Source organism: Cariama cristata, unplaced genomic scaffold (genome assembly GCF_000690535.1).
Source record: "Cariama cristata isolate BGI_N322 unplaced genomic scaffold, ASM69053v1 scaffold8319, whole genome shotgun sequence".
Lineage (NCBI taxonomy): Eukaryota > Metazoa > Chordata > Aves > Cariamiformes > Cariamidae > Cariama > Cariama cristata.
The window spans coordinates 18,571-30,316 of NW_009635180.1; the positions used below are offsets into that span (position 1 = coordinate 18,571).

General features: G+C 52.7%; 1 protein-coding gene across 1 annotated transcript in view; it reads left to right on the forward strand.

Annotated features, from left to right (window-relative positions):
- The window catches only part of OTUD7B (OTU deubiquitinase 7B), a 19,682-nt gene that overhangs the window by 4,591 nt on the left and 3,345 nt on the right, over nt 1–11,746 (forward strand). Inside the window, exons 3-9 of the mRNA XM_009707424.1 lie at nt 235–450; nt 5,755–5,856; nt 6,745–6,872; nt 9,041–9,153; nt 9,758–9,885; nt 10,532–10,681; nt 11,505–11,619. Of these exons, the coding sequence (XP_009705726.1) occupies nt 235–450; nt 5,755–5,856; nt 6,745–6,872; nt 9,041–9,153; nt 9,758–9,885; nt 10,532–10,681; nt 11,505–11,619 (952 nt within the window). The remainder of the gene's footprint in view (nt 1–234; nt 451–5,754; nt 5,857–6,744; nt 6,873–9,040; nt 9,154–9,757; nt 9,886–10,531; nt 10,682–11,504; nt 11,620–11,746) is intronic.

The window sequence follows — 11,746 nt, forward strand, 5'->3', positions numbered from 1 at the left end:
GATGACATTGTGCAAGGTCAGTGTCACAGAAATGGTACGGATCCCGTAAATCTCCTTCCTGGGGCCTGAAATATTTCTATAGTATTTATACGGTGGAGCAATGCAGCCGCTTGCAACCAAAACATGCTGGCTGAAGGCAGCGATTTGATAATTGCTTCAGCGAGGTTTGCTGCTTCGGCGCCGTTCAGGTGTGGTTTCTTATTTAATTTTTTTTTTTTTCCCTTTTCCTCTCAGAAAAACGCCTGTCTCGAGGCATTTCCCACGCCAGCTCGACCATCGTCTCCCTGGCCCGCTCCCACGTCTCCAACAACGGCAGCAGCGAACATTTGCTGGAGATGCCCATTTGCACCTTCCAGCTGCCCGACCTCACCGTGTACACCGAGGACTTCCGCAGCTTCATCGAGCGAGACCTCATCGAGCAGTCGATGCTGGTGGCGCTGGAGCAGGCTGGTAAGTGCTTTATTTGGGGGGTTTTTGGGGGTTTTTTAATGCTAATACAGCATGGCGGTGGCCGTTTTGCATCGGTGCCAATGGGAAGGAGCCTGAGGCTGCAGAGAAGCGAGCGCGTTGCAAGGCCGCGTATCGGAGAGGTTTTATTTCATCCCTTTTTAAAGCGTGGTGCAAGAGTTGAGTAAGAGTCTGCTTCGCTTTGCCTGCAGACACTGAATGTAAATAAATTGCGGGTGTCGTCATCGCTCATGCAGCTGAATGGTAACGCTCCAAAAAAAAAAGTTGCATTATCTCCCCCCCCGGAGCTTCCCTGCGCCATCCCGTCAGCCTTACCGAGAGAAGGGGGAAAAAGAAATTCCTGCGTCACACACAGAGTAGCTCGTCACCGCTGACAAATATTGGAAGCGGTTACAAATGTTTTAGATTGATGCTGCGTTTTATACGCTGCTTCCATGCGGGAAAAACTCATCTGCTGCCTTTCTGTTTGCCTGGAGAGGAACCACCCTAGGAGGGCAGATGGGTTTGTTTTCCAACGTGCGGGTTTCCTCCCGACTAGTTACTAGGTGATCTGTAAATAAGATTGAGGTGGTGAATGAACGGGACCTCGGTGCTGGCAGAGAAAACCTAAACGTGTTACCGGGACAGCTTACGTGGGGTGGGGGGCAGAACAGAAGGACACCAGGCGAGATCTCAGGAGCCTTTACGCCTCTCCTTTGTTTCTTCCACCGATGCACATACCTAGAAAACCATTCCTTCGGAGATAACGTATATTCTTAATGTCACGTTTTAGCCCTCTCCTGCTCAAGTGTTCCTGTAATAAATATTCTCGTGTTTTGGAAATGGAACACTTGATCCCAGCGATCTCGTTACGGCAGCGTTGCGGTTTGTCGATGGCGAAGCTGTCGTGCCTAATGCCGGTAAAAGGTACCGACCTCCATCGAGCGGGGCCGGGGGGGGATTGGGTTCCCGTGTTTCGGCACAAGCGCTGGGTGAGGGAACTCGGGCTGGCTCTGCCCGTTCATCCGTGGGCTGGGGATGCTTCCCGGCGTGCTGGCATGACGCTAACGTTAAGTCACTGATTTTTAGAAAGCGCCTTTTGAAGACCAAAGTGGATCTGCATTATGTACGCGGGTTTGTTACGAATGGGTATTTATCTTTAATAAAGGGCTGTGCTGCACGTACAAAATAGTCTCAGCTTAATTCGACGTAGGGTTTTGAGCGCGGTGCTGTGATCCACGGTGACTCCGGTTGTTAATTTAGTACGTGCTGTCCTTAGGGGATTAGGCAAATATTTTGTAGACCAATAAATGTTCAGACACTCTTCTCCTTCTGTCCAGAGATCCCTTTACACCACTGCGGCAGAGTAAGTGCGCTTTAAAGTGGCCGTAAATTGGAAAGCTTTTAACGTGCTCAGAGTTGTACGGAAAGGTCTTGGTGGAGCTGAAAATTTGGCCCTCGCCGCAACCTTAGCATTCCTTGTCACAAACCTAAACGGATTAAGCCCTGCCCTATATTTTGAAGATGCAGAGTGGTTTTTCTCGTTGCACACGTGGAGGAGCAGTCGGCGGTGCCTTGCCTGAGGCTATTGGGGGAAAAAAATCAGGAAGAACTGAAAGAAACCCCTGGGTTTGATGGCTTTGCCTTGGCTCCGAGGTCAGGCTTTCTCCCCGGGGTCAGGGACACGGTGCCAGGTACGCCGTCAAAACTCTCCCGGCGTATTGGCAAGAAACCTCCTGCTTCGCACTTCAGACCGATATTTCATAAGCATCTGTAGGTGGACTACTGAAAACTGCTGAGTTAAGAGATCTGCCTGCCTCCTTCACCACAGGAAGGGCATCGAAGGAACGGCAAGCGGGTTCCTCATTCTTGGGGTGTAAATGTCGCGCGTCTTGGAGCGGGCAATCAAAGGAATGGGTGCCTTGGTAATGCATCACCCCGGTTTTGAGCTTTCAAGCTGGGTTTAGCCCGTGCGTGAGCAGCGGCACGTGTGTACACGTACCCCCCTCTGTCTTAACCTCCCTGGCATCCGACTTGCAAATATTTTTGTCCATAAGTCACTGTCCGGACTGGTTCCCTTAGCAGGAGAGACGAGCTCACGTCTGGATCCACCTTGCTTCAAAAGACAGGCGAAACCTTCTCAGAAGTTGGGTGCTGGGCTCTGCCGGACCACTGCCCGCCGTGCAGGACTGCTGCTGCGATGCCTTCGGCCCCTCCGCTGTCATCCTCAGCAGCGAGACCCGGAGGCTGAGCCTGTGCTGCGGAGGGAGGCGACCCCGACGGCCGGGAGGAAGATGACTGAGCTCTCGGAGAGACGCGCGCTGCCGTGGGTTGCGTCGTTTCGGCAGGCAGAGCGATAGCGGGGTAGACTGGAAGCCTTCGATTCCCATCCTTCCCAAAACGTGGGAGAAAGCAGCCAGCGAGGTGTAAATGCGCTCGAACAAGTTCTCGTCGCTGCCAGATCCCGAAACAGAAATGTTTTCTGCAAGTGTTGTTTTCGTCAAAGACCTGGGCTCTGGGTTAGGTAAAGAGGCCGCAGACAAATTATCTCATTTTAGGTACATGAGATGAGCTTGCTTCAGCATGAACGCCACTTTTTCTAGCTGCTGTCCTTTTCTGGTCTCTTTTTTTAGCCCGCTGTCTGGGTGGTGGTCCTGCTCCTTCACCTCCACCGGAGATTCAGCAGCGGGGGGCGGAAAAAAAAAAAAAGGGCGGGGGTGAGAAACCCCCCCCGCCGTGGTCTGCGGTCAGTGCCCGGAGGTCGTGGTGGGTGTTCGTGTCGGATCTGTCCCGTCAGCCCGAGGCCACGTCACCCCTGGGAACGCGCCCTTCGTCACGCAGAGACGACGGCCTTGTCGTTACGGCGCTGGATCCCCTGGTAGCCTTAGGGGAGCCATTGGGTTTGTCGATGAGTCGATCCTCGTCGTCGGGCTGGGAGGAGCGCCGTCGTGGTTCCTCCCTGTTGCCCTGACCTATTTGGGGTGGTTCCTGGTAGAAGAAAGGACGGTGTTTTACCAAACGTTCACCGTTGTGCGCGGGTCCCTGATCTCGGGGGGGACAAACAGATGTTCTGTAGCAAAACCAGCTGCGGGGCGAAACCAGATGCCGTAAGCGTCCTGGTGCTGGATGCAGAGGAAGGTCCTTACCGCCGGTGGAGGACTTCGGATGCGCAAAAACCGACCTTGCCGCTCGAGCCATGATTGCGGGAAGGTCCCTCGTGCTCTTGAATCCAGTTATCTTTTCTCGTAGAGCTTTCAGGGCTTGCTCCTAATAACCGCATGCGGAGAAATATTGTTTTAAATACTTCTAGGGGACCTCTTGGCCTTTCCACCGCCTTGGTAGGAGCAAAACATTTGGAGAAGGGTTTGGGGAATGCGGTTTCTTTCAAGATGACTTCTCTTGCGTAACTGGAAATCTGTACAAATTACTCTGCCTGCCTCGCCGGGGCTGTGCACGGCACGGCGTGACGGCGTGCTGCAAATAGAAATGCCTCCCCAAGGTGTGTCCCCTCCGAACCGGACCCGACTTGGCTCGACGAGAGGTTGCACAACCTCCAAAGCGCCGACCAGAGATGCAAACACCCCCTGACCTCCCCCCGGCCATCAAAAAGAACAGCAAATTCTCCAGGAGCAGCATGAAATGGATTTTAAAAATAAATAATAAAAAAAGAAAAAGCAGCTCAGCGCTGCCTGCAGTAGCGTTACATTTTGGTGAGCTTTTGTGAGACGCTGTTTTGCTGCTCGGTTCGCTCCTCTGGCCCCGGGCCACCTGGCGTGGGCTTACGTCTTGGCCGTGCCAGGAGCTATATCGAGTGAAAATAGCCGGCTTTTCCGAGCAGAGCTATTGTCCCGAGGCTGTGTACTAAACACATTTCAACTCCGACGGGTTCCTTTCCCGATGCCGAGAAAAGAAATCACCCGCCTGGCGTTGCGGTCAGCTCTGCGTTTTTAGGTTTTCCTGTGTTTATCGGTGTTTAAAAACACATTTAGCTCCTCTCCAGCTGCTGTTGCTGAGGTCGTGCAAACAATTTCAAGAAATCCTGTGTTTGAGAGCTGGGGTCCCTGGCAGGGATCGTGCCGGGGAGCAGGGAGAAGTTTGTTGGAAAGGGCTGGGTTTTTTGCAGGAGTGATTTAGATGCGACTCGCTGGAAGCGTGAACGGCATCCCCCAGCCAAAACCCTGCCCGTTGCACGGGATCCGCTGCGGAAAAGCTCCTGGGAAAAGTGGCAGCCAAGGGGGGCAGCGCCTGGTTTTGAGGGCACAGCAGAGCTGGAAGAACTGGGCTGGAAGTTCAAAGTCCTAATTCAGCCCAACTTCATTTCCTTGATAAATGTTTAACCTTCAGTTGGCCTGGTCTTGACTGCAAGCGTGTATGTTAAATTTTTTCCCGGCTTCTATTTTTAGATGCTCTTGTAGTAATTCAAACCACAGGTGCCTTACGTTGCCCAAAAGCTGCTATTTTTGAATGGCGTAAAGCAACCGTCGGTTTGCCTTTTCGTTGGGAAAGCCGCTGGGATCAGCAAAAGTCCCGGAGCGTTGTACCTAAACCGGGGGGCAAGGAGAAACGAACCGCCAGGAGATGGTTTGATGAGTGGTTTGGTTACGAGGAGGGACGATGGTTTGATGAGTGGTTTGGTTACGAGGAGGGACGAGAAGCGGTTATTGACTGGAGAAGTTGTTGGGCACCGTTTGGGCCAGGCGCTGGAGGAAGCGTTTCCAGCCTGATGGCGTTTGGGGTTTTGAAATCAGTAGGGTGGGGGGAGAGATGGATAGGAGGGGCACACTGCCCTGGGTTAAAGTCCTGGCTGGGCTGGCTCCTGTTTCTGAGTGGTTTGGTTACGAGGAGGGACGAGAAGCGGTTATTGACTGGAGAAGTTGTTGGGCACCGTTTGGGCCAGGCGCTGGAGGAAGCGTTTCCAGCCTGATGGCGTTTGGGGTTTTGAAATCAGTAGGGTGGGGGGAGAGATGGATAGGAGGGGCACACTGCCCTGGGTTAAAGTCCTGGCTGGGCTGGCTCCTGTTTCTTATTAATTCTAATTTACGTGACCGGAAGCCCAGCTTGGCCGTTTCCTTGCATCCCCACAAAGTTTTGCGACTGCAGCCTCCCCTTTTTGTTGCTTCATTACCGTCCTGGCTCCTTCCTTCCTCCAGCCACGGGACGGGTCTGTAACTGCTCCTCTCTTCGGGTCTTCCCCCTGCGAATTAAGCAGGGCTCCGTCCTCGTCAGCTTTCTTTTTTGAGGGGCTGAACGCGCCAGTCCCACGTTGTGTAACAGGCTCTGTTTTCACGCTCTCAAATATTCCCCCAGGTCGTCTGAACTGGTGGGCGAACGTGGATCCCAGCTGCCAAAGGCTGCTGCCCCTGGCCACCACCGGCGATGGGAACTGCTTGCTCCATGCCGCTTCCCTGGGTAAGAGCTCGACTTCCTTCACGGCCGGCGAAATAACAAACCGCTTCGCTTCAGACCTGGTAACGTGCATCGTAGCGGTGCCACCTCCCTTCTCCGGCTGAGGCTGGGGAAGCGGCTGCGCTGGGAGGAGAGCCCAGGACCATCCTTTGGGAGCAGGATGGAGCGTTTCCCGTCCGTTCCCATGGGAAAGCGGGATGCTGCCGCTCATCCCGGCCGTTGCGGCAGTAGGTGTGTGAGCGGTCGCGATGCTCAACCTCTGCGGGAGAGGAATGGATTGAAGGAAAACGGGCTGCCGATAGCTTGTGTACTTCTAAAATGCCTCTTCCCCATCCATTTGGCAAGTTTCCCTGTATTTTTGGAGGAAGTGTGAAATAACGGAGCCAACCCTTCCCTCCTCTTGCACGTTGAAGTTTCCGGAGCCCAGGTTTGACTTAATCTCGTCAAGCCTGACCGCAGTAAATTTTCCGAGGTTTCCAGACTTTTAAATCAGCAGGGTTGTGTATTTCCCTCGTCTTTGTATTTCAGACACAGCAAAACCACCGTCTCGCTTAACCCAGTCTCGTTTTCCCATCAGATGTTGATGTGAAGCAGCGTGTGATTTGGTGAACAAATCCTTCGCTGCCTTTGTGAGATGCCTTAGAGTTGAAAGCGGAGGTGGCAGCATCTCCGTTCATCCGCGTGAGCACTCGCTGCAGGTGGAAAACGCGGGCTTTGAGCCAGGACCGTTATTGTTCAGATTGAGAAACTTGCGTTTCCCTGCCTCCGTTTCCCACTTTGCCCTCTTCCCCTGGTTGGCGGCAGGTTGCAGGACCTCAGCAGATCGATGGAGCGATGCCACCTGCCCCTAATCCTCTCCTCCTGTTTCTTTTTGCCCCCCTCCCCGTGCAGGTATGTGGGGTTTCCACGATAGAGATCTCATGCTTCGCAAATCCCTTTACACCTTGATGGATAAAGGCGCGGAAAGGGAGGCCCTGAAGCGGAGATGGCGTTGGCAGCAAACGCAGCAGAACAAGGAGGTAGGAACCCGACCGAGCACGGCCCTCTCCGCGGAGGGGAAAGCCTTGCTAAAATATCCCGCGGGGCTGGGAGGTGCTTCCTATCGTGATAAAAACCTGGGCGCCTCCCTGGCTGTGCCGCGATGGGACGTATCCTATGGCGAAATTCCCTTTACGACAAGGTAGGAAAATTCTTGATTAGAACTGCGTTATGCCCAATATTGATGGAAATCAAATGTCACCTTCGGGCATTTAAGATCCAGCAGGATGCGATGGATGTGCTGGGCTTTAGGAGAAAAGCACCGCTGTGGCGTAGGTCTCTCTGGCAATAAAGGTCAGCGAGATGTGCCTCGGTGGAAGCCTGGAGTAAACTCCTCCACCAAAAAAAGGGAATTCGTGAGCTTACCACATTCAAGGCTTTTCAAAGCCGTGACACGGGGGCCCCCTGAAAGTAGGGAGACGACTTTGTCAAGGTGGGGAGCTACCAGATGTCCTCAGGTGGCGAGAGACGGCCCCGCTGCCTCGAGATGTTTTTGTGAACAGGGTGAACTTTTGTTTCTACCTGACGCTGAAGGATGTTGTTTACTTTCCAGCTTCCTTTTTATTTTTGAAAGGGCACAAAGATTCGTATCTTGACAGTTTGAACAAAATACGTATTTCCCTGTTTGAAACAGGGTAGTTAATAAATAATGGGAGATTTTACTGCTGTTAAAAGCGCGCTTTTACGCATCTCTTTAAACTGCGTGCTCCAGAATTAGCCATCAGCAACATACTGTGACTTGCAGATCTTAAAAGGACTTGGAAATACTCAGGGTATGGGATGTGGTGGCGTCGTGCTCTGGTCGCCGTCCTCGGCACCAGACGGATCTTGGCAGCAGGTGTGGGACGGAGGTGGTGCTGCAGTCCGGGTGTTGCAGGTACGGCTGACGCCCGTGGCTGGGCGTCGAGGGTTATGAGCTCCTCCGTGCCAAGTAAGCCCGGAAAGAAGCAGCCCAGGGTGATGGATGCTGCTCTGAATTTCACAACCCACCCTTGCCTGCAATATCCTCCTCCCGTGCTTTGCTTCACAAGCTTTAAAATCGGCGATGAAAGAATTCGCGTTGACGACATAACCAGGAGCGGAGAAACTTAATTAATACCTGACAGAAGAAAGCGGAGAGCTGAACGTGCCGTCCGTTACTTCTGGCGCACGGCTTGAAGGTTTTCTTGGCAGCTCTGAGGACTTAGGATGTTGTGTTTGGATGCTGGAGCTCCGATTGCGGAGCCGAGGAAGGGAGGAGGAGGGTAAGGCTGCCTGCCCTTCCCCTTGGGTTTCTCAGCTTCTGACCTTAAATCCAGCAGGCTGGAGCTAAGCTTTTTGCAGAGTCTTGTGTTTTAAGGTGTTTCTCCCCTTCCTCGGGATGAAGACGGCTTCCGATACCCTTCAGCTCTGGGGTTGCGTTGGAAGCCGTTTGAAAAGCCTCTGCGTTAAGGAGAAAAGGGGGTAATTCCCGAATCGAATACTCGATGCGGGCGTTATCGAGTCGGGGGGTTGTACAACGTGTTCTGTAGGTACAGACGGCTCTGGGCTGGCGGGTGGCTTCAGAGCATCGCAGCTTTTCAAGGAGAGGGCTGTCCCCTGCGTGGGTTGGCCCTGCGGTGCCGCGGCGGTGGAGCTGCTTCGGACCGGGATGTCTCACGCTGCACGTGGTGTGATGGCAGGACGGACGTTGTGCAATCGTAACGTAAGGAAACGCGAGTAAAACGCAGGCTCGCCCTGTGTTGAAATGCCAAAGCAATCCTTGAATCGGATATTTAGGGATGCTACGGTGTCTTTTGCCGTTTTTTGAAGGAAAATAAATTCTGTAGTTTGACTAGTCCAACTCCCTGTCCCACCATCCCCTGTCAATAGGTTTTCTCGTCTTCAGTACTGGAAGGATTTAGTGTAAGAGTGAAGGTTTCCTCTCATTCTGTGGGTTCACATGTTTACTTCTGCCCCGCAAAAAGGCAACCTTTTGTTTCGGACAGATTATCTCCCCGGCTGGCTTGAGAACACAGATTTGGAAATACGCATTTTTTTTCTGCATGATATATTGATTGTTTTTGCATAAATCCGTCGAGAAGAGTTGCGGCTGCACGTATAAAAATACGCTGCAGAGATTGGAAAATATTTACTGTGATGATTTTGGGTTTTGTTTGCCGTTTTCCAGTCTGGCCTCGTTTACACCGAAGAGGAGTGGCAGAAGGAGTGGAACGAGCTGATCAAGCTGGCGTCCAGCGAGCCGCGCGTGCACTACGGCACCAACGGGGCCGGCTGCGGAGGGTACGTGGAGGGAACCGAATTAAAAAATAACACATCTAGATGTAAAGCACCGTGAATATCTTCTTCCTTCAGTGTACAGCTCGGGGTAGTTCTCGAGGGCAGGTCGAGGGCTGGGGATCGCTGCTCTGGTCCGGCTTGTGGGGTTTTCGGGGGAAGGATGGAGGATGATGAGAAAACGAGAGGCTCGTAGAGCATCGCAGGGAACGATTTAAATGCTGCGTGACCCCTTTTTGTGGACAGAAAATGAGTCTTTTCTCGTGTTTGATCACGTTGATGGCTCTGAAACAAAAGCTGAGAAATTCTGCAGCGCTCACTCTGTATCTGAAGGGCATCCCAAGCAAACACCGCCTCTGAGGGCTTTAGATAAGAGACTCCCAGCAGGGCCAGGCGGCAAGTTGGTGTTTCCTGGGCACAAACCTTTGCCTTGGAACAGGACATCGTTGGGGATCTTCGTCTAAAATCCCAAATTAGAGCCGAGAGTAAGCTTAATGCTGTTAATACGATCCACCTCTACGTGACTGCGTATAAATACCTCATCCTGTTTTGAAAAGCAATGATTAAATACTCAAGGGGTGAAAATTAATTTCTTTCTTACTTCCCCAAGTGTTGAAAGCTCCGAAGAGCCGGTGTACGAGAGCCTGGAGGAGTTTCACGTTTTTGTCCTCGCCCACGTGTTGAAGAGACCTATAGTGGTGGTGGCGGACACGATGCTGCGGGACTCGGGGGGAGAAGGTAAGAATTGCACTCTCTTTTTTTTTTAAGAAAGTCTTTATGAATCGTGTGTGCTCAGACCACACATTTCCTCTCTACCACGTGTTTTCCTGCGGTCTTTTTGCTCAGCGAAGCTGGGTCTTGAACCGGAGAGCAGAGCGCCGCAGTTAAACTGCGGCAGGGTGCTGCCGGTGATTCCCACGGCGGGTACCAGGCGCACAGCTCGGCATCGCAGTCTGATCTTTTGCTATTGCGAAGAACATTCATGTGGGTTTTTTTTTTCTACCTCCTTTACCCCCACACGTGTGCGTACAGATGGGAAATTCCGTTCCCTGCGTGTCGTATTTTCCACCAGCAGACTTAATTTCCAGTCAGAAAAGATTCATCAATTACCATCATGCTGTGTGCAAATTTTAAGTTGTCTTGTGGAGGAGTGAAGAAGGGTTTTTTATAGAAAATACAGGTTCATTTTGCAACTGTGTTCCTCCCGACGTAAAACAGATGTCTGGTTTGGGTTGCGGGTTTTTTTTAGTGTCCCTTGAGCTGACAGATAATTGCAGGTGAAACCTTGAATGAAGCAAGCGGCTCGTTCTGGAGCAGTTTCGGTATAAACAACTTTTAACTCTTTAACCTATTATGACAACTAACTGCCCTGATTTCTTCCCAGCCTTTGCCCCTATTCCCTTTGGAGGGATCTATCTTCCCCTGGAGGTCCCAGCCAACAAATGCCATCGTTCTCCGTTGGTACTGGCTTACGACCAAGCCCATTTTTCTGCCCTGGTATCCATGGAGCAGAAGGAAGGCACGAAAGATCAAGGTAGGTGATGAGCACGGTTTGTATCAATACAGGGTTGGGAGCAGCCCTGGGGAGAAGGACTTGGGGGTGCTGCTGGATGACAGGCTGGACATGAGTCAGCAATGTGCAATTGCAGCCCAGAAGGCCAACCACATCCTGAGTTGCATCAAGAGAAGTGTGGCAAACAGGCCCCGTCCCTCCACCCTGGTGACCCCCCAGAGCCCCGTGTCCAGCTGTGGGGTCCTCGGGACAAGGAGGACACGGACCTGGTCCAGAGAAGGCCATGAAGATGATCCAGGAGTTGGAACCTCTGTGCTCTGAGGACAGGCTGAGAGAGTCGGGGGTGTTGGGGGAAGAGAAGGCTCTGGGGAGAACTTGCTGTGGGCTTTTGATACTTGTTAGAAAGGTGGGGACAGACTTTTTGGTAGGGTCTGTAGCGATAGGACAGGGAGGAATAGTTGCAAAGTAGAAGAGGGGAGATTCGGACTAGATCCAAGGCAATTGATTGTGAGGGTGGTGAGACGCTGGCACGGGTTGCCCAGAGAGGCGGTGGGTGCCCCGTCCCTGGAGACCTTCGAGGTCAAGTTGGACGGGGCTCTGAGCAACCTGGTCTGGTGAAAGATGTCCCTGCCACGAGCAGGTTGGACTAGATGACCTTGCAAGGTCCCTTCCCACCCAAACCAGTCTGTGATCCTGTGATCCCAAGCATGGGCGGTCGCTGTGTGGTTTGGCGTGACAGCAGTGGCCATCAGGGGTGATGCTGTTCTCAGTGGGTGCTCAGAGCTTGGCTGCCAAAGGTTGATCCTTGCGGGCATTACAAGTGGCCTTTCTGTCCCTGCTGCAGCTGTGATTCCCCTGACGGACTCCGAGCACAAGCTGCTCCCCGTACACTTTGCGGTGGATCCCGGGAAGGAATGGCAGTGGGGAAAAGACGACAGTGACAACGTCAAGCTGGCCAGGTTGGTTATCCGCAGACCGGAGCGCTCGCAGCTGGAGGGTTCGTTGCTCTGTCCCCAGCTGGGGATTTCTGGTGTCTGGCTGAACGTTGTCCTCGGGGTATGAAGCTGTTCGGTGGGGATAGTATGG